The sequence below is a fragment of the Limtongia smithiae genome (assembly GCF_038497785.1).
Source record: "Limtongia smithiae strain NRRL Y-17922 unplaced genomic scaffold V1518scaffold_5, whole genome shotgun sequence".
NCBI lineage: Eukaryota > Fungi > Ascomycota > Lipomycetes > Lipomycetales > Lipomycetaceae > Limtongia > Limtongia smithiae.
The window spans coordinates 1-19,683 of NW_027117626.1; the positions used below are offsets into that span (position 1 = coordinate 1).

Sequence of the window (19,683 nt, forward strand, 5' to 3'; positions counted from 1 at the left end):
TGATGCAGGAGCTGCAGCTGCAGAAGCCGCAGATACACTTGTATGACAAGAGGGGTTTGTAGCAGCTGGTGTCTATAAAAGACCCAGCTTCCCCCCCTCTGTCCTGGCTTCTTTCTTTAGTGAATCTCAGTGCTCTCTTGCAATGGACTCCCTCACCCTGGCTACCCAGAAGGTGGGTGACCTTACAACAGTTGAAGGCACCTCAGGGTCATATCACATGATGGCTAGATTATTTGGCAGAATACAATTTCACCATTGAGCATATCAAGGGCACAGCCAATGTTGCTGCCAGCACACTTAGCTATGTCGAAGTATCAGTCACTGCAAGTGTCACTGTCACGAATGACATACACTCAGTTCTACAAGACAGATACACTAATGATCCTTACTTTTGAGATATCCATGCAGCTTTGCAATCTGAGGAACCTGTGGATATCAGTATGTGCCAATACATCTGACATTACCACCTTGATGAAAATCTGCTCTACTTCAGTATCCCCTTAGGGTTGGACAATTTCTGTGTGAGGCTGTGCATGCCCAAGATCCCTTGGCAACAAACTCTGATATCTGAAATGCATGACCTCTCAACTGCTGGCCATTTCGGACCCTATTGCACCTATATACACCTAGCAAGCCATTATTATTGGCCGCACATGTTCAAGGAAGTGAAGACTTATGTGTCAAGTTGAGACATCTGTCAGAGGAGCAAACATTCTCACCAACCCCCAGGAGGGTTATTGAAACTGTTAGATGTTCCCGAAAACTGCTGGACTGCAATTTTGATGGACTTCCTGACAGGAATACAACTCTCACAGGGATTTGACATGATACTTGTGGTTGATGACAAGCTAACCAAGCACACTCATTTCATACCAATGACAAAGCATGCAGATAGTGCAGAAGTTGCCTCACTTTTCCTCTGGGAAGTAGTTTGCCTACATGGTGTACCTAAGACTATCATATCTGATAGAGATGTCTGCTTCATTAGTGCATTCTGGAAAACTATGCAACACTGATTGGGGTCAAAGCTTACCATGTCAATGGCAAATCACCCTGAGACTGATGGACAGACTGAGTGCATCAATGCTGTGCTGAACCAATTGTTGAAGGCATATTGCTGGCAGCAACACAGCAATTGGGTAATGATGCTCCTGATCCTCAAATTTGCTTACAACAGCACATACCAGACATCAGTCAAGGCATCACCATTCATGGCAGATCTAGGGTACTCCCCAAGATCCCCTACTTTCAAATCAGCATTTTTGTTCAAACCATATTCAGCCAATGCTGAAGCCATCACTACTCAGCTAAAGGCTATACTGGCCTGCATGAAGGATCTCATGGTCAAGGTGCAACAAACACAGGAAGTGCAAACAAACTGGCACTGGTCTGATGTGACTTATGAGGTTGGTGATTGGGTGTTGCTACACTGCAAGGCACACATGCATGAATCTGACTATGCAAAGATACAACCCATGTATTTTGGCCCTTACCAGTTGGTCAAATGGATCAATGACAATGCATATGAAGTGGATCTGCTGATCATGACTAAGAAACACCAGGTCATGAACATCAAATGGTTCTGTAAGTATGTCTTCTGGTCAGATAGATACCCGAAGAATCCACTGACCTCAGAACATGAGGCCAGGCAATGAGTGAATGAGATAACTGCAATCACTAGATATGACTGAGTGGCTGAAAAATTCAACCTCCACTGGCACAATTGCCATCCAGGCCATACTTTGATGGTTATGGCCAGATTCCTTTTTGACAGCATCCCCAAAGACTTGCAGTTATCTCTGATCAACAACACGGCACCACTGGTGGAGTCAAGCAAAGAGGATGCTATTTTAGTTGAGGGAGAGTTTGAGGGATTGGGCTCAGAGAGTGTGGTCGCAGATCCCGGTAATATAACGAGCCGCATGAGAGATGGCTCAATGCCAGATGAAGCCAGTGCTTCCTTGCCTAAGGAACTCCATGAAGCCAGCGCACCAGCGACTAAAGGTTAGCACTGGGTGCTATAATGATTAGAGAGATACGGAACAAAGAGGATTGCTAATGATTGGAAATATGAATGGGGAACAGATGGTGCGAGTGATAAGCTCCACTTTGTGATTTAGCGATTGTTGTTATTAGCTAGCTAGTAGTTATAAAGTGATGATGGATGAAGGAAGGCTTGTCAGCAGGACAATAGATAACACCTGAGGATATCCCATGCTCAACCCGAAACTATCCGAAAGTCTTTCTTTATACACCAAGCCATCCATGTGGCTCATCTAGTTACACTGTGCTTTCATTGACTGTGCTAACTAATCTCTAATATTCTGGTATTATTGATGCTGGTTCACACAAAGTAAATTTTCGAATCTTACTCAAAAGTCGCAGGTTCGACCCTCAGTCTAATCATCAGAATGTTTTATTTTCAATTTTTCCACCTAAGGCGCCAACAGCAGACCTAGTGCACTGGACCACAATGAGGTAGCAGATGCACCTAACTTCTAAAGATGGTGGGTACAATTCTGCATTCCAGAATCGAGACCAAAATGAAAACAGTGTACAAATTCCTATTTCCAAAAGAAAGGAGCTACGGTGCACCATCTTAAAAATCATGTTCACGAAAATATACTTATCAAAAAATGACTCCCCTGCAGGGGCTCGAACCCTGGACATTTCGGTGACTTGAAGCCCGTTAATACCAGCGTAGCGTAAAAGCCGAACGCTCTACCGACTGAGCTACAAGGGACGGAGCACATTAAAGGAAAGAAACGGAGACTTAACAGTTGCAACCACCCCCCCGGCGTGCTTGCACTGATGACATTTCTTCCTTTCTCTCCAGCTCTCATTAATGAGCTATAATCTGTGACTCTCTATTGATGCTAACTCTGCAACTAGTCTGGCCCTGTCAACCCTTAGCTGTACATTCTCTGCTGCTCCCATTATCATCACTTTTTGTTCTCTGAAACTTCGGCCTAGTCAGATGGCCTCCAACTTCAACATACTGATCAAATGGAACAACTTTGGCAAGAGCAGGAGGGGAAATCCTGTCTGTGGGTTAGTCAATGTACATTGTTGAAGAAATCCGCCCCGCGCTGGCCTTCCATGCTCGTGCTGCACCACTGTGGATTGCTGTACTGCTGAGGCAATCTTATAAGTGTAGGGGACTTTGATGTATGCTAGTCCCACATATACTCCGCCAATGCTCCAAGACCAACCATGGTTTTTCATCTAGTTCACCCAATTCCATGCCTTCTGGAATAAATTGATGTGCACTTTTGAGCATAGAGAGATGGATTGCCAAAATTCAAGCAAGTAAGCACATAAAGTTAAGGCATATCAATTTTATTCAGATTCTTCTCTGTTAACTCTCTCTGTAGATGTGGTAACTCGGCATGAATAGATAATTATGGTGTTGGTATTAATGGTATGCAAATGCGTTTTGGCTATTGATTTTTGCGTTGTGTAAAATTAATTTTGTGTTGTTATAGATGTTCAGACTTGCGAATTGGGCTACAGCTATGCTTTATGTCATGTATGCCCATGTCGTTAAAAGATGCTCTATTATCCTGCTATTTGACTAAGATATTGCATATGGAGGTTTGTGTCACAAAAATTACAGATAGTGCATTCTGCTATCTTTTTATAGACAGTAATCCAAAGTTAAAGATATACAGCTTATTCCATATTGAGAATATAGCCTGCTTGAATTGTGCAATCATTGCGCATTCTTAGAATTTGGTATGTGCCTACATTTAGAATGCCCAGTATTTTGCAAGGAGCAAAGGTTTGAAATATGTGAACAGCAATTGATGAACATTGAATGCGCAAGGCAGCCTGCATCCCAAACAGGGGGTGATCTAAAGTAATTAAATGTACACATAAGTGTACTGTCCAAAATATTAGAATGCATGACAAAACATAATCCGCAAAATTCCCCTATTCAAATGTCTCAGAGTGTGCAATATTTCATTAATAATTAGTTGAACAAACATGTTCCCAAAATTTGTGTAACTGCATCCATGAATTTTTATAGGGTAGTTGCATTAAGAAATTAGTTAGAGTCAGTTTATGATTAGCAACCAACACGTTGTAGTGGAGTAGGTAGCAAGATCTAGTCGACTAAATAAACAAGCAAATAAGCAAAATTGCGATCTATTGCAAAGCGTGGCTGTGATACTAGATATCAGGGACGGTTAACTGACTTAGTGGGCAAATGTAGTCATTAGCAATGTTAGCTAGCACGCGAAGAGAACTACTAGGTAGAGAGGACTGGTACTAAGACTAATTAGTTAGTACCAAAGTAGCAGCTGGAGATTAACCATCTGATTAATGATTAACTGAAAAAAATTAGTGATCAACTGTTGGTTGTTAGCTGGTTAGTTGTTAGCTCAATTTAGTGGTCAACTGTTGAAACGTTGACGGAATAGTTTTTTGGATTACAAAAATTAGGGATCAAACTTTTTGCTGCAAGATAGTGCATCAGGTAAAAGATGATGAATACAGATGACGGATGGCAACTTTGGAAGAATGGTGGATACAGGAGCGCACATCCACTCTCCTCTTGAGGGTGGTAATTATGATGGGCATTCCATGTAGGAAGAACTTCACAAGAAGCTTTTCTTGCAAGATACACCGGCAGAGTGATACTGTAAGCACAAGTGCAAGCATATTTAGTTGGCATACAGAAGTCTAAACCCTGCTGCGCTGGCCCACATCCCCCTTGGAGAGCATAGGTTTCAGTCCGTGTACAATAATATACGCTGAAGGTACATTCACCAGGTTGTGAATGCATCAACCTTCTCAATTGACCTCCAAATGCATTGCTTGTCCGCCAGCATCAAGCTAGTAAACTAAAAAGTAACAATCACTTACCGGCGTGAAAGCGGTGGTTGTGAGGGAGCAGCGATCTCATCTTGTACTGGCCAAGTGATTCCCTTCATGTCCTCCTGCTTAAGTGCTGAATTGAATCCACGCAGCTCCAGCTTCTGCAGCAAAGTTGGCATAATGCGCACATCCTTCCACTCCTTCGGGAACACAAGACGAGCCCAATCACGCACTTGTTCACGTTGTACAGGTGTCTGCATGTAGTTGTAGAGGACACTGATGACATCAGCCCTAGTTGTGGTCATGTCATCATCATCCAGCTTCTGGTCTGTAAATGCTTTGACTGTTGGGGGAAGCTCAAATGCTGTCTGCATTTGTGAAGCTACCTGCAGAGCCATCTCGTACCGCTGGGATTCGCACTGTGCCGCAACGTAGTACTTGTAGTGCACAGGCATCAACTGTACTTGTGGGTAATTGCGAAATTCTTCCCACAGAACATCCGCATAGCCCGCCCCAGTCTCGCTTGCCACCTTGAGCAGTAGTTTGAAGGTCTCGGCATTTGGCTGCCGCAAGATGTCGCTGTTGTTGTTGCTCCCTGCTGCGGAAAGCCGGACCTGCTGCCAAAGGGTGTACGAACGGTAGCCAGCTTCGACTGTTGAGCAAGCCTCAATCATGGAGTTGAAAAGTGATATATCGGGCTCAATGTTGAGGTCGATATCGTAGCAAAGGAATATTTCTTCAATACCCTGAGCGTAGTTCCGCTGTGCAAAATTGTGAAACACAGTAGCATACACATCTGCCTGAGGTGGTGTGTTGGTATCCTTGCGCAAATGCCGAAACAGTTCCAGTGCCGCACTGCAATAGTCGAGATCGCAAAACTTCTCGATCATCGGTGCATATGACTCATATGCAACGACAAAATGCTTCTGCAAGCCTTCGTAGACAATCCAAGCCGCCTCTGCATCCGTGCAATCCAAAAACGTCGCGTTGAGCATGTCGTATAGTTCTGGGAACGCTGCAGGCGCGTACTGATACTCGCCCATCTCTTCCTGTAGTAAATCTCGCAGCGTGCCCAGCTCACCGTGCGCGATGAGCCCCTTGCACATGGTGAGGCGGGTTGCATAGTCAACGCTGTTCGTAAACACGCGCACAGCCTTATACAGCTCCACGAGTAGCTGTGCATCGAATTCTGAGCCTTCAAGACGGGCGAGGGCATCAAGAAGGAGATATGATGCTTTGATATCGTCTGTCCGGATATCCCATGTAAGACCCTCGGCTTCCGCCTGACGGAATGCGGCGACCGCATCGCTGGTCTTTCCCGCGCGCAGACGATCGCGAATGCGAAGACTCATGGACGTGGAATCGTGGGCAACACCGTATTCGGCAAACAGACTGAACAGGCCGTCTCGGAAAATATGATCCTCGTCGCTGGCCCGCGGCGGACCTACCTGCGAAGCACGGAGAATGCCATTCAGTGTTTCAGTGCTTGTAATGTGCCCAAATACAGCAGCTCGCTCCAAGAATGCGCAGACAGCTGAAACAGTGCGAGAAGAGTACACGATCCACTGCGCGCAAACATCGAAGGTAGCCTGCTCAAGCAGTGGCATGGTATCTGGAGCTTCCAAGCAGAGCATGACATCTGCGGCAGCAGATATGTCACCGGAAACGATGCACGCAGTTAGATACGACCGATATAGCCACTGGTTGTCGAGGATGTCAAAAGCTGGCTGTATTGGCGTGTCAAAAAGCACGTCCTTTATGGAAGACATGTACACGATCGAGTCGGGATTTTCGGGATCCTTAACAACGTAACGGAAAAGCAGCTCATACGTGTCTAAATCCGGCAGGAGGACTTCGCCGGAGGCGCCGGCGATTTTGTTATAAGTGGGCCAGATGTTGCGCATGCCGTTCTCGATGGCCGCCTGTAGGACCACATTGAAGGCGGAAATGTCAACAAAAGCAGACTCGAAAAGACGGGAAACAAGGATCTCTTGGACCTTCTGGTCGGCGACGTTGTTGATGATGGAGACGAGAGCCACGGCGCCGGGTTCATCGATGTTGCGCAGGATGCAGAGGAGCTCCTGGAAGGCAACGAGCATCTCGTTGTCGGCCTTATTGCGGGAAAGAAGGACGACGAAAAGCATGAAGTGCTGGTGGGCGTGCTTACTATTGGGTTCAAGTTGGCGCATGAGCGCCTGGTAGACTTTGCGGCCGAGGACAACGTGGTGGTCGGACTTTTCGTCGAAGCGAACAATGAGATAGAGCAGGTGACGGAGCTCCTCGACGTTAAACTGAAAGCGTGCCGAATCGGAGGACAACACAACGTCGGCGACGGCGTGGGCGACAGGCGCGTCGCCGATCTTGGGGGTGTAGAGCACGTTCCAGGCCTCGTTGATGAGGCGGGTATGGGTGACGGAGAGCTCCTCCTTGGTAAGTGCGCGGAGAACGTCGCTTACAGCCTCTCTTAGTTCGGAGTCGAGCTCGCGCAGCTCCTCCAGGTCGCGACCATCGACAAGCTCGGCTTTGGCTCTGCGAATGAGAGTGCTCAGCTGCTGCAAGCTCTCCCACTCAGCGTCTGGCTCGTAGGCGTCGCCACGCGTCTGCCAGGTGGTGGAGTCGCTGCCGCTTCCACCGCGGCCGAAGAGGCTGCGCAGAGACTCCAGCAGCGAGCGCCGTTTAACCGAGGAGGAAGACGAGGCAGAGCGGTGGTCGAACGGAGGCGAGTCGGAGGTTGCGTAAGTGCAGAGCAGGAACGGGCGCGACGGGAGACGGGGCGCAATAGCGAAGACGGTGAGGTGCGTTAGGCGGTGCCGAGGGCGTAGGCGCGAGCAGCAACGCACTGCGCCGGTCATTGGCGGGCAGAAGAGGGGGGGAACAATGGTGCTGGTGAAGTGCGAGCAGAAGAGCGTACAGAACTTTCCTCCGTCCTCGACAACTTCACCGGCTCCCAGCTCCCGCCACCTCTCCACTACTTTGCGTCATGTCGGACTCCTCCGCGGTCTCCGCGGCCGCGCAGCCTCTCGAGGACGACGATATCGACCTTGCTACTGACGGCACGCCCTTCTTTCGTTACGCCGACGACCGCGCACTCCAGGATCTCGACGCAAAGTACTGGGCGCAGCAGAGCCCATCGTCGCCCAGCTCCATGTCCAAGTCCTACCTTGACCACGTCTTCGAAAACACTTCCGAGAGCGACGTCTCACAGCTTGTGCATGACCGCACCACGCCCGTCCCCATGCCTGCACGCGCATCGCCGTTCTTTGTGGCCAGAGGTGCGTATGAGTGTGCGCAGCAACGCCAACCGACGCCGTGCTGACTCCGCAGCACAGACCACGAGATCGACCAGGAGGTCGAGGCCATCTGCCAGAGCGTCAATAAGTGTCGAGAAATCCGCCGCAAGTACATGTCTCGCTCCCTCCAACGCCAGGGCGACAACCCCACCGACTCGCCCGACTGGGTCATCTATCCCCAGCCGCCGGAGCCTGCCTGGACACACACGCGCGAGCTGCGGTCTCGTCAGGCCAGCATTTTTGCCGACGACGCTTCGCAATTTTCAAAAACCAAGCCTGTCGGCGTCGACGGTGTGGGGTGGGACTTTGACTACAGCCAGTGCAAAATCCCCGGGATCGACAACACCATCGACTTCTACCTCGATGACACTGGGGTTTTCCAGGCCGTCGACGTGTCTGAGCCGGCGCATCACAAACCATTCGTTCTTGTGCCCTCCATCAGGGAGTACTATATGGACCTAGATGAGATTTCACGTATTAGCTCTGATGGGCCCGCCAAGAGCTTCGCCTTTCGCCGTCTGCAGTACCTGGAGAGCAGCTGGAATATGTACAGCTTGCTCAACGAGTACCAAGAACTTGCCGATACGAAGGTGGAGTTGGCAGTTCTCTAGTATTCTGTATTGTGGCTAACACTTCCAAGCGCAACCCCCATCGCGACTTTTATAACGTGCGAAAGGTCGACACACATGTGCACCACTCCGCGTGCATGAACCAGAAGCATCTCCTGCGCTTTATCAAGTCCAAGATGAAGAAGAATCCAACTGTGAGTGGTTTCTACTCAGTTCTTGTCAGAGCTCCCCTAACAGTCCCTCAGGAGAAGGTCATCATTCGGGACGGCAAACTGCTCTCGCTTGAACAAGTGTTTGAGTCTCTCGGACTCACCGCGTATGATCTTAGCATTGACACGCTCGACATGCACGCTCACCGTGAGACCTTCCATCGCTTTGACAAGTTCAACTTGAAGTACAACCCAATCGGCGAGTCTCGCTTGCGCGAGATCTTTCTCAAGACAGACAATTACATTCACGGCCGGTATCTCGCCGAACTCACACGTGAGGTGATTTACGATCTCGAACAGAGCAAATACCAGATGGCAGAGTACCGCATCTCAGTCTATGGTAAGAGCCTAGACGAGTGGGACCTTCTGGCCGCTTGGGTCGTCGACAACAAGCTGTACTCTCCAAATGTGCGCTGGCTTGTGCAAATCCCGCGACTCTATGAGATCTACAAAGCGACTGGCATTGCAAACAATTTTGAGCGCGTAGTTGTCAACATTTTCCAGCCGCTCTTTGAGGTCACCAAAGATCCTTCATCTCATCCCAAACTGCATGTGTTTCTGCAGCGAGTCATCGGTTTTGACTCTGTCGACGATGAGTCCAAGCTTGAGCGTCGCATATTTCGCAAGTTCCCATACCCCGCAAATTGGGACACCAAAGAGAACCCGCCATACTCTTACTACATGTATTACATGTACGCGAACATCACGTCTGTCAATGCACTTCGCAAGCAACGCAAGTTCAACACGTTCGTGCTGCGGCCTCACGCCGGCGAGGCTGGGGACACCGACCATCTTGTGAGTGCGTTCATGCTCTCGCACTCCATCTCCCATGGGATCCTTCTGCGCAAGGTGCCGTTTCTGCAGTACTTGTTTTATCTCGACCAGATCGGCATTGCCATGTCGCCGCTGAGCAACAATGCGCTGTTTCTCGCGTACGACAAGAACCCGTTCTACAGTTACTTCAAACGCGGACTGAACGTCTCGCTCTCCACGGACGACCCACTTCAGTTTGCGTACACGAAGGAAGCGCTTATCGAGGAGTACTCAGTTGCCGCACAGATCTATAGGCTGTCTGCAGTCGACATGTGCGAGCTGGCGGAGAACTCGGTCAAGCAGTCTGGATTTGAGGATGAGGTTAAGCGACATTGGCTGGGCGAAAACTACGCTTGTAGAGGCGCCGAGGGAAATAATCTCGAGAAGACCAACGTTCCGGATGTACGAGCGGAATTCAGAGCGCAGACGCACAAGCAAGAGCTTCTGTTGTGAGTGCCCGGGTAATTGATGCGTAGACAGTAGTCACTAACTAGCATACAGCGTGGAAAAATATGCGGGCCATATGGAATACGACACAAATTTATCCGACTCCGACCAGCACGCCGTCAGCAGCTCTGTGGGAGACAGCGACAAGATCCCGCCGCCGCTGTCCCGGGCCATCACGGGCACAGAGTTGCACGGCTTTCCAGGCGTAAAGCACCAGGCAGTTAGTCGCAGGACGACAATGATACAGGAAGCTCGGGATCATTAAAGTATAATTAGACTATATTTGTAAAATTATCAAGATTATGTGTAAATATGGAAAGGGAGTACCAAGACTTTTCTATTTGAAGACGCTTGCGAGTCTTCCAGTTCCAACTTCGCCATCACCACACCTGTCCTCTACTAGCTTCTCTAATACAGCGAACTATATATAGCTGAATATACCACTCTAGCTACTGCACTATTGCCCAGAGTCATACCATCCAGTCTGGCTTGCCATTGACAGCACGCATTTAAGTTTATAACGTCTTGAGTCACAAGTCGGCTAAGCCCTATGGGTGAGTCCTCGAGTAGGTGCAGACCCGCTGAAGAGCATACACTGGGCACAATGGCTGAGGATATTGACCATCTGGATATTCTGGGCGAGCAACCGGCATTGTTCAAACTGTACACGCAGATATGCAGCGTGTACACAATGGGCGACGACTCCGCCACCGCGCGCGAGCATGTGTGCACGATTTTGCGAAACGGACTCAATAGCGTTGCCCAGAGTTTTCCATGGCTTGCCGGGATAATTGTGAATGAGGGCGCCAGTATGGGGGTCACGGGCAGATCCAGGATCGTGCGAACGGACACAATTCCGTTGGTTGTGAAGGATCTGCGCAGGAGAGAGGGCGCGCCTACGCTGGATGCGATGCGCAAAGCAGGCTTTCCGTTGGCGATGTTGGATGAGCATCTCGTTGCACCGTGCATGACGTTAAACTTGCCAGGCACGAGCACCGGTCTGGTGTCGGACGAGGGAGGGCCAGTGTTTGCGGTCCAGGCGACGTTCATCGCCGGCGGACTGCTCCTCACTGTCGTTGGACAGCATAATGCGATGGACATGATGGGACAGGCGAATGTGATGAGGCTGCTGTGTAAGGCCTGCAGCGGCGAGGACTTTTCCGACGAAGAGCTCGATATTGGGAATGCGGACAAGAGCAGATGTGTCAAGCTGCTGGACGACTCATGGCAGCCAGGCAACGAGCTGGACCGTCAGTTGGTGAAACCGGCCGTGCGCTCATCGCTACCTCCCGCTCATTCTACTTGGGCATATGTAACGTTTTCGCCAGAATCGCAGCGATTACTAAAAGTGGAAGCGACCTCAACCATGCCGCCAACATCAGCCTTCGTGTCCACGGATGATGCGATTTGTGCGTTTATTTGGAAATGTGTGTCCCGCGCTCGACTTTCATATTTAGACGGTGACACAGACTCTACGTTTGCGCGTGCGATTGACGCGCGTAAGTACGTAAAAGTGCCTGGAACGTATCCCGGCGCGTTGATGAACATGGTCTACAATAGCAACACCTTGGCGGCACTCGCATCCGCTCCGCTAGGTGAGATCGCGGCACAGCTGCGAGGAAAGCTGCAGGATGAGGCCGGCATTGCACACAACACGCGCGCACTTGCGACATATTTAGGCCGATGTGCCGACAAGAGCGTGGTGTCGATCACAGCTTGCGTGGATGCGCATAGTGGAGTACTACTAAGCTCGTGGGCCAAGGTGGGTACGATTCTGTACGAATTGGAGTTCGGGCTGGGGCTTGGACAGCCGCTTGTAGTGCGCCGGCCAAGATTTGCGGCGATGGAGAGTCTGATGTATATCATGCCGAAGGCGCCGGGAGAGGCGGAGCTGGCCGTGGCGATGTGTGTCAGTGATGCCGACTGGAGACGACTGCACGAGGACGAGTGCTGGAGACGGCATATCGTGCATGTAGGCTGATAGAGAGAACTTCCTAACTAGGACGCACAAATGCGCCTGTGCCGTGACACTTGCAAGCGCAAGTGTGCCACCCCGCGGGGAATGTGCGTCGGTTTAGGGCTTTAGGCGCAACGCTGATTGGCTGTCGTGTGCTCGTCCAAACCGTTGGCGGGATCGAGACTTTTGCAGTCCGGAACTGTCATCCTTACAGTCCTTCCCCATTTCCACTATCTCTGAGTACTCCGCCATGGCCTTCAACCGATCCTCCGCGCGCGTCCTTGCCGTCGCCACGCGCCCTGTGGTCCTTGCCGCGCGCACTTACGCAACCGCTGCAACCGCACCACCCGTCCAGCTCTTCGGTGTCGACGGCACCTATGCGTCAGCGCTCTACACGGCCGCCGCGAAGCAGTCCGCGCTCGACGCGACTGCGAAGGGTCTTGGCACGCTGAAAACGCTACTCGCATCTGACAAGGACCTGCCGCAGATCCTCGCTAACCCGGCGCTATCCGCAAGCGACAAGAAACTCGTGGTCGAGACGCTCGCGAAGACTGTCGTCGGCTCGGCCACCGTCACGAACCTGCTCAGCGTGCTCGCCGACAACAATCGCCTCGGCATGCTCGGCGAAGTCATCGCAAAGTTTGACACGCTCATGGCCGCGCACAAGGGAGAGGTGGAGGCCTCGATTACCTCTGCCGCGCCGCTCGACTCAAAGGTGCTGTCCAAACTCGAGAGTGCAATTGCAAAGTCGCAGTTTGTTGGTGCCGGCAAGAAGCTCAAGGTCACGAACAAGATCAATCCCGACATTCTCGGTGGCCTTATCGTCGAAGTCGGCGACCGTACTGTGGACCTGTCGATTGCGAGCAAGCTGACCCGCATGAACGCGCTCATCAGCGAGGCCATCTAGACGTACAGTTACACCACACCGTGTTAGATAGATCTACTACATCATCATCATCGTCATCATCATCATCATCATCATCACCGTCATCATCATTCTTATCTACTACAGTTTTGCGAGCACGTCCTCGTCAAACAGGTCCGAGAAGCGCGTCGTGAGCTCGGTCTTGTCGCGCACCGGACCGAGGCGGCCGATTCCCGCGAGCTGCGCGATGAGCAGCTCGTCGCCGTCCTTGCGTAGATACTCCATTGCGGGCTCACGCGCGTACCCAAGGCGCGCCGCGTCGATGAGCATGCGCGCGGTGAGGCCCCAGATGTGATAGGTCGCCATGGGCTTGCCCGGACCCGCGACGACGATATCTGTGGGCGAAGCATGCACGGCGAAGATGTGCTGTCGCCAGCGCAGGCCGGCCCAGTCCATCCAGGAGCCCTTGTACCATCCTCGCGCGTCGTCGAGGAAGCGGGCGAACGGCGCCGTGAACACCGCCGCCACCTCGTCGCTCGCAGGTCGCTGCGCCAGCGCCAGCAGCTCGCGGATGTCGACCGTGCCGCCATCGCGCCGTGACACGAAAGCGACGCAGGGCCGCACCGCGAGCCAGTTGCGCGCGAGGTGAGCGGGTAACACCGTCAGCTCCTCGAGCGTGTACCTGGCTGGATCCGGCACCAGCGGCAGCCCGATCTCTTCAAACGCCTCGCGGCGCGCGACTGCGAACTCGGACTCGCCGGCGTCGTCAGCCTTACCTAGGGGGTGTCAGTTTGGGTCAAAAATACAGGGGCTGTTGGGGAGGGCAGGAACGCACCGCCCGGGAACGCAGCCTGGCTGGAGAAGGACGAGAGCTTCGCGCTGCGCATCGTGAGCACGACGCCGAGATCGCCGTGCGCGTCCACATGTAGCAGCACAAGCACGGCAGCGCGGCGCGACACGGGCAGCGTGGACCACACGCTCGCGGGCACGCGGAACTGGCGCAGGCGCTGCAGGCATGCACTAGTGGCGGAAGTGAGCATGGCTGTGCAGTGATGCCAGCGGCGGAGCGCATTGGCAGATTGCGGAACTACTATGCGCCACCCCATATTATGGCAATGTCTACGGATCATGGAAACACAAGTAATCATTACAGCCGCACCCATCGTCGGTGTCTGTGAACGCCTCCCCGCACCGCCTATAGCCGCCTTCCCATCTACTTCTCCGTAAGCATGACGTCAATCAGGTCGCTAAGTGGGCCCAGGTCTTTGCGGTCAATGAGCTCGTACTGCCGCGCGAAGTAGCTAAAATGCTTGAGCGACGTGTTGAGGTGCGGCTGCATGCCAAGCTCGGTGATGACATCGAAGTGATGACAGTAGATGTGCGCATACACGCGGAACAGCCGCTTGAAGATCGTCCGCACGATAGGCTGAAAGTTGCGCGAGAACGGCACACCTTGGACGGTCAGCCACGCACAGGTCGCGCACTCTGGGGGACTCACCGATCTTGGAGGGAAACACGGACTCGTTCTCAAAGTACGCCTGCACCCAGTTCATAAGGTTCTCGATGTAATCCGGGGCGGCCAGCTTTGTGGGCTTGCGAAATTTCTCGCCGTCCTGCCACAGGTACTCGTACCTAGACGGTCAGCGGTTGGAACAGATTGAATAGTACAGCACACTAACTCCTCTGTGGCCTTCATCTCGGGACACGTCTGCGGCGAGCAGAATTCTGTGATGGCACCATAGAGCATGTTGATCTGGTTGTAGAAGTCGACGGCTGCGCACAGGGCATTAGCGGGTACCGCTGCCAGAAGATGTGCGGACTCACTGTTCACAGCCAGCCATTCGTTAAGGTCCTCGCCGTCGGGGAGGATAACTGCCTGGCGCAACGAGCCAGAGCCGAGTGTGACCTCGGCGTACTGCCGCAGCTGGAACTGCGACATCCCACCGCCACGCGTGGATGCTGTAGGCCGGGAGGCACTGAGCGGTTAGCAAGACTAGCCGATTAAGCAGAGAAGAGCAAAACAGCACTTACAGAGGCTGTGCGAAGGACATCGCGTGTGGAGTACGAGAATGTGCGTGAATGCGTGCAAGTGTTTACATGTACTGCGCGGTTGGCCTGGCAACTTCACGTGAGAGCAGCATCCACGTGACGTCACGTGTGCGTTTTGAGGACCCGCCGGCAAGTTTCTCCACCCGTCAGCGACAGCATATTCACGAACTCCCCGAAGATCCGCCATGTCCAAACCTAACGACGCCTTCCAGCGATTCACACGCGCATTCCAAGAGCGCGCTACCCGTGGCGGCGCTAGCGCACCGCAGCCGCCAAAAGGCGCGGCTGCTGGCGCGGTCGGGCTGACGTTGCTGCTGCTCGGGGGCTACGCGCTCAGCAATTCTCTATTCAACGTCGACGGCGGCCACCGCGCAATCAAGTACACTCGCCTTGCGGGCGTGAGCCCACAGATCTACGCAGAGGGCACGCACTTTCGCCTGCCATGGCTGGAGACGCCGATCACGTACGATGTGCGCGCTCGGCCGCGCAACATCGCCTCGCTCACCGGCACCAAGGACCTGCAGATGGTGAACATTACCTGTCGTGTACTGTCGCGGCCGCGCGTGGATGCGCTGCCGACGATCTACCGCACGCTTGGCACTGATTACGATGAGCGCGTGCTACCGAGCATCGTCAATGAGGTGCTCAAGTCCGTCGTCGCGCAGTTCAACGCTTCACAGCTTATCACACAGCGCGAACGCGTCTCCCGCCTCGTGCGCGAGAACCTGGTAAAGCGCGCGTACAAGTTCAACATCGTGCTCGACGACGTCTCGCTCACGCACATGACCTTCTCGCCTGAGTTCACCGCTGCCGTAGAGTCCAAGCAAATCGCGCAGCAGGAGGCGCAGCGTGCTGCCTTTATTGTCGACCGCGCGCGCCAGGAAAAGCAGGGCATGATAGTCAAGGCCCAAGGTGAGGCTAAGTCCGCTGAGCTCATCGGTGACGCCATCAAGAAATCCAAGGACTACGTTGAGCTCAAGCGCCTCGACACTGCACGCGAGATCGCGCAGATTATGAGCAAGTCTGGCAACCGCATGGTCCTTGATAGCAGCTCGCTACTGCTCAATGTCGCATCCGACAATCGCCTTGACGCCGCCGGCGCGAAGAAGAAGTAGCCCTCTCCCCTCATGAAGTAGCAATATATTGTACTGTACATACGAACCTAGCTCTCCAGTTCCGGGATCGCCTTCTCCCACTGCTCCACCATTGCCTGGAAGAACTGGATGTGCTCCTCCGCCAGTGCACCGAGCGTACTTTTCATCTCCAACGTCTTGATCCGCTCAAAGTCCACCAGGTCGCGCGCCACCTCCTTGTCAAGCGTCTGCGACAACTCCTTCGCCGCCTCCGCACTCTTCGTCAGCTCTTCTACCCGCGCCTCCAGTCGCCGGAGGCGCTCCACGCGCGCCACGTTGTGGTCCACGCCCCGTAGGTCATCCACGCGCGACCGCAGGAAACCATTGCCACCGCCGGACGCGAGCACGTTGCGCTCCACTGTTGATTTCTGCAGGTAGTCAATCAGGCCCTCGTAGTCCAGCTGCTTCTGCTCCCGCAGCTTGAGTAGGTTCTTCACCGACACCACGTAGTTCTCCGTATCTCGCAGCGGCACCACGTACTCCGTCTCCACAGCCTCCCGCATCTGACTCAACGCCATTTCCGTGCCGTGTACGCCGTCCGCAAACACCCTGAACGCAGCCGCCATCTCTGGCTCCAGCTGCGCCAGCTTCACAAACTGGTTCGAAAACTCGCTTAGATCTGCCTCCCATTCCGCCTCATACTTCAACAGCCGCGTCACGACCTTGTCCGTATGCAGCACGTCGTCCGCCAGCTTGTCCGCCCGCTGCTTTGCAGGTACAAAGTCGTCCTTGTCCTTCGGAAGCTTCGCGAACGCGTTCACGAGCACATCGCTGAACCCGTCAAAGATCCCTGAAGACTCGCCTGCGCTCGCGAGCTGCTTGGTCGGACGCGACCGCATGTATGAATTCCACACCTGCGACTCAAGGAACACGACCAGTACAGGCGCGCGACGCAGGATCGGGTGGTTTGCCACGCGCTCAAGAAAATAGTGAAGCGAGCTGGCACGGCGGGTCGTAAACTCCGGCCCGAATCGGTCTCCAGTGATATATTCTGCGAAATCGTGAGCACAATAGCACTTTACTCCCCCTTTCGATCTCACTACTCACCCATGCGCTGTTTGTCCGGCAGCGGCGGCACTGCGCACGCGGGATGATCGCGCACGATTGCATGGTACAGATACACGAAGTCTGAGAACCGCCGGCGCACACTAAAGCTTCGGGCCTGGAAAGCAGGGAAGTCGGACTCAGTTGAGACAAGGTAGGAGATGTACGCATTCTGCGTGCCCTCTTGCTCCTTGTGAGGATCAGATACACGGCACACGAGCGTGGACAGCCACAGACTTTCCTTGTCCTCGTCCGTCTCTGGCGCACGCTCGGCCACGATCGTGGCCGCGGGCGGGGACGTGTCGTCGTGCGCAGGGGTGGTCATGACGGCGGTGCGGTGCGCGGTCAGCGCAGTCTGGTGGCGATGTTGGCGGCGGTGAGCCCAATCACACACATCACGTGACGTAATGTCCCACTCACATCACTCCGCCATTGCCATCTTCACCACTTTCCCCCGCCACTCCTCTCTCTACCAACCACCATGTCCGCGGACTTCCTGCCCGGCTCACCCGTCGCCATCGCTCTCCAGATAGCCATCTCCCACCGTCTCCTATCTGATGGTCTCGCCGACAGCGAAAGCGAGGCCTCTTCCATCTCCGATTTCGTCGTCGTCATGATGCTCAACGCGCGCTCGCCCGAGCAGATCCTCACAGAGATGAACGACGTCATGGGCGCTGGAAGGTTTCCCTCTGAGTTCCCCGTTTGGGTTTTCTCCGAGCTTGACGCGATCAAGGCCAGGTCTGCCGCTGATGGCGACCTCGCGCAGCTCGTGCAGGAGCAACAACAACAGCTGCCGCCGGCGCCTGTCGGAGACCCGAGTCCAGTCCCAGACGCCTACATGGAGGATATGGCTATGATAAGCAACAGCGCCGAAGCCTCTGAGAACAGCATGTATGTTGTGTTCTCCCCCTTCGGCATCTAGATTGTCTACTAAACTCCGCCAACAGCCCCACCGGCCCCAGAAGCGCCAACCCGCGCTTCGGCGGAACCTTCAACGGCCTCGGCTTCCAGCGCCGCAACAACGAAAATCTCCACCGTGTGCGCGGAGGTCAGTACGCCGTCAACAAAACTCAGAACGGCTTCACGAACCGGTCAGGCAGCAACGGCACGTCGAACTCATCGACATACCGCGGTGCGCCCGCCCGGCGCGGCAACAGCAATAGCTTCGGCGACCGCGTCGGCGGGTTCAATATCCTTGGCAGCGCACAACTGAACGACAACGATACATGGATAGAGAGTCTAACGCGGTCCCCAAAGTCGCGGTGCCGACACTGGCCGTATCACTACTCCTTCTGCAACTTTCCCCATCCGCACGAGATCTGCGAGAAGTATCCAACTTGCCCTATGGTACGAGGCACATGCTCCAAGATCCATATCGGCGAGGACATGTCGGCCGACGACGCTGAAAAGTATATCGCATCTGGAGGTGCCTACAAATTCACGCCGCTGTTCCCTATGGGCAACCCAAAATACGCCCTTCGACACCAGCAAGAGCAGCAGATGGTCATGCAGCAACTGCAACAACAGCATTCACAGTCATACAATAGTCCTGTCCCCTACTCTGGCTACGTGAGGAACAACAACAACAACAACAACAACAACAACAACAACAACAACAACAACAACAACAACAACAACAACAACAATCGGCAAATGTACAATAGTCAACTTGCCAGGAAGAACGACGGTCCAATGCCGCTTTGCAAGTATGCGTCCAAGTGCACCAATGGAGAATGCCCTTTCGCACATCCCACGCCAGCAAACCCCGCTGCTCTCATCCTACGCAACGAGTCTTGTCCCTATGGTCTCTCCTGCACAGACGAGAACTGTGACAAGAGCCACCCCTCCCCTGTGTCGGCGCCGTTGCCGCGAGCTGGCGTTATGACCGGCGTTCTTCCTACCGCAGTCGCCGAGCTCTCGTCCGCAGACATCTCCCTCCCCTCGGTCACCGTCAACGTGGCCGTCGAGCCCGACACAAATACCTACCTTGAGACATGCATGTACCACCCGTACTGCACCAACCGCCTCTGCAAGTTCCGCCATCCCAAATCCCAAACCCTCTGTCGCAACGGTGCGGGATGCACGCGCGCCGACTGCATCTTCACGCATCCTCTCAAGACCCCGTGCAAGTTCGGCGTCTCGTGCTCGAACCCGAACTGCATCTACGCCCATCCTAACGGTAAGGGCAAGGGCCATCACATCTGGATCGCGCCGGGTCTACGTGCTTCTGCCAATGTCGCGAAGTCCGCCGACGAGAGTATGAGTGACAGGAAGTTCGCAATGGACGAGGATGCTGTCGAAACTTTAGTCACTGAGCAACAGCAAGCCGAGGTTATTGCAGCCAATGGACGGTGACTGTGAGTTCTTTAAAAGTATAGTGTTGCTTCAGATTGCTTGGTGTCGGGTAGGAAAAAACATTTTGTAATATATTGATGTTCAGACAAGATTAATAATTTGCGCAAGAATCTATTCGTAGAGCAATCAAC

The 19,683-nt window shown here is 53.4% G+C and overlaps 8 protein-coding genes and 1 non-coding gene across 9 annotated transcripts; 5 read left to right on the plus strand and 4 right to left on the minus strand.

The window, feature by feature from the left end:
* Positions 1-2,640: 2,640 nt before the first annotated feature.
* Positions 2,641-2,743, minus strand: V1518DRAFT_t33. Its single transcript has one exon. It is a non-coding gene; the product is annotated as a tRNA-Lys (tRNA).
* A 2,022-nt stretch (positions 2,744-4,765) lies between these two features.
* On the minus strand, positions 4,766-7,853 carry V1518DRAFT_245919 (uncharacterized protein). Its single transcript, XM_066900988.1, has one exon. It carries the CDS (start codon positions 7,671-7,673, stop codon positions 4,866-4,868), a length of 2,808 nt encoding a protein of 935 aa, XP_066759643.1. The 5' UTR covers positions 7,674-7,853; the 3' UTR covers positions 4,766-4,865.
* Positions 7,762-10,585, plus strand: V1518DRAFT_415489 (uncharacterized protein). The gene is made up of 5 exons (XM_066903823.1): positions 7,762-8,093; positions 8,151-8,701; positions 8,752-8,874; positions 8,926-10,151; positions 10,204-10,585. The coding sequence occupies exons 1-5, from the start codon at positions 7,802-7,804 to the stop codon at positions 10,412-10,414; spliced, it is 2,403 nt and encodes an 800-aa protein (XP_066759644.1). The 5' UTR covers positions 7,762-7,801; the 3' UTR covers positions 10,415-10,585.
* V1518DRAFT_415494 (acetyltransferase) lies at positions 10,571-12,250 on the plus strand. The gene has a single exon (XM_066903824.1). It carries the CDS (start codon positions 10,700-10,702, stop codon positions 12,128-12,130), a length of 1,431 nt encoding a protein of 476 aa, XP_066759645.1. The 5' UTR covers positions 10,571-10,699; the 3' UTR covers positions 12,131-12,250.
* Positions 12,228-13,084, plus strand: V1518DRAFT_415496 (ATP synthase delta subunit-domain-containing protein). The gene has a single exon (XM_066903825.1). It carries the CDS (start codon positions 12,357-12,359, stop codon positions 13,011-13,013), a length of 657 nt encoding a protein of 218 aa, XP_066759646.1. The 5' UTR covers positions 12,228-12,356; the 3' UTR covers positions 13,014-13,084.
* Positions 13,085-13,089: 5 nt separating this feature from the next.
* On the minus strand, positions 13,090-15,109 carry V1518DRAFT_455448 (Mob1/phocein). The gene is made up of 7 exons (XM_066906551.1): positions 15,003-15,109; positions 14,796-14,947; positions 14,651-14,744; positions 14,470-14,603; positions 14,189-14,423; positions 13,807-14,090; positions 13,090-13,747 (listed from the first exon to the last, which is right to left on the minus strand). Exons 1-7 carry the CDS (start codon positions 15,020-15,022, stop codon positions 13,113-13,115), a joined length of 1,554 nt encoding a protein of 517 aa, XP_066759647.1. The 5' UTR covers positions 15,023-15,109; the 3' UTR covers positions 13,090-13,112.
* A 30-nt stretch (positions 15,110-15,139) lies between these two features.
* V1518DRAFT_415501 (band 7 family-domain-containing protein) lies at positions 15,140-16,181 on the plus strand. The gene has a single exon (XM_066903826.1). The coding sequence runs from the start codon at positions 15,206-15,208 to the stop codon at positions 16,133-16,135; it is 930 nt and encodes a 309-aa protein (XP_066759648.1). The 5' UTR covers positions 15,140-15,205; the 3' UTR covers positions 16,136-16,181.
* V1518DRAFT_415502 (uncharacterized protein) lies at positions 16,118-17,537 on the minus strand. The gene is made up of 2 exons (XM_066903827.1): positions 17,201-17,537; positions 16,118-17,144 (listed from the first exon to the last, which is right to left on the minus strand). Exons 1-2 carry the CDS (start codon positions 17,520-17,522, stop codon positions 16,183-16,185), a joined length of 1,284 nt encoding a protein of 427 aa, XP_066759649.1. The 5' UTR covers positions 17,523-17,537; the 3' UTR covers positions 16,118-16,182.
* Positions 17,538-17,651: 114 nt separating this feature from the next.
* On the plus strand, positions 17,652-19,630 carry V1518DRAFT_246751 (uncharacterized protein). Its single transcript, XM_066900989.1, has 2 exons — positions 17,652-18,088; positions 18,145-19,630. Exons 1-2 carry the CDS (start codon positions 17,679-17,681, stop codon positions 19,550-19,552), a joined length of 1,818 nt encoding a protein of 605 aa, XP_066759650.1. The 5' UTR covers positions 17,652-17,678; the 3' UTR covers positions 19,553-19,630.
* Positions 19,631-19,683: the final 53 nt, after the last annotated feature.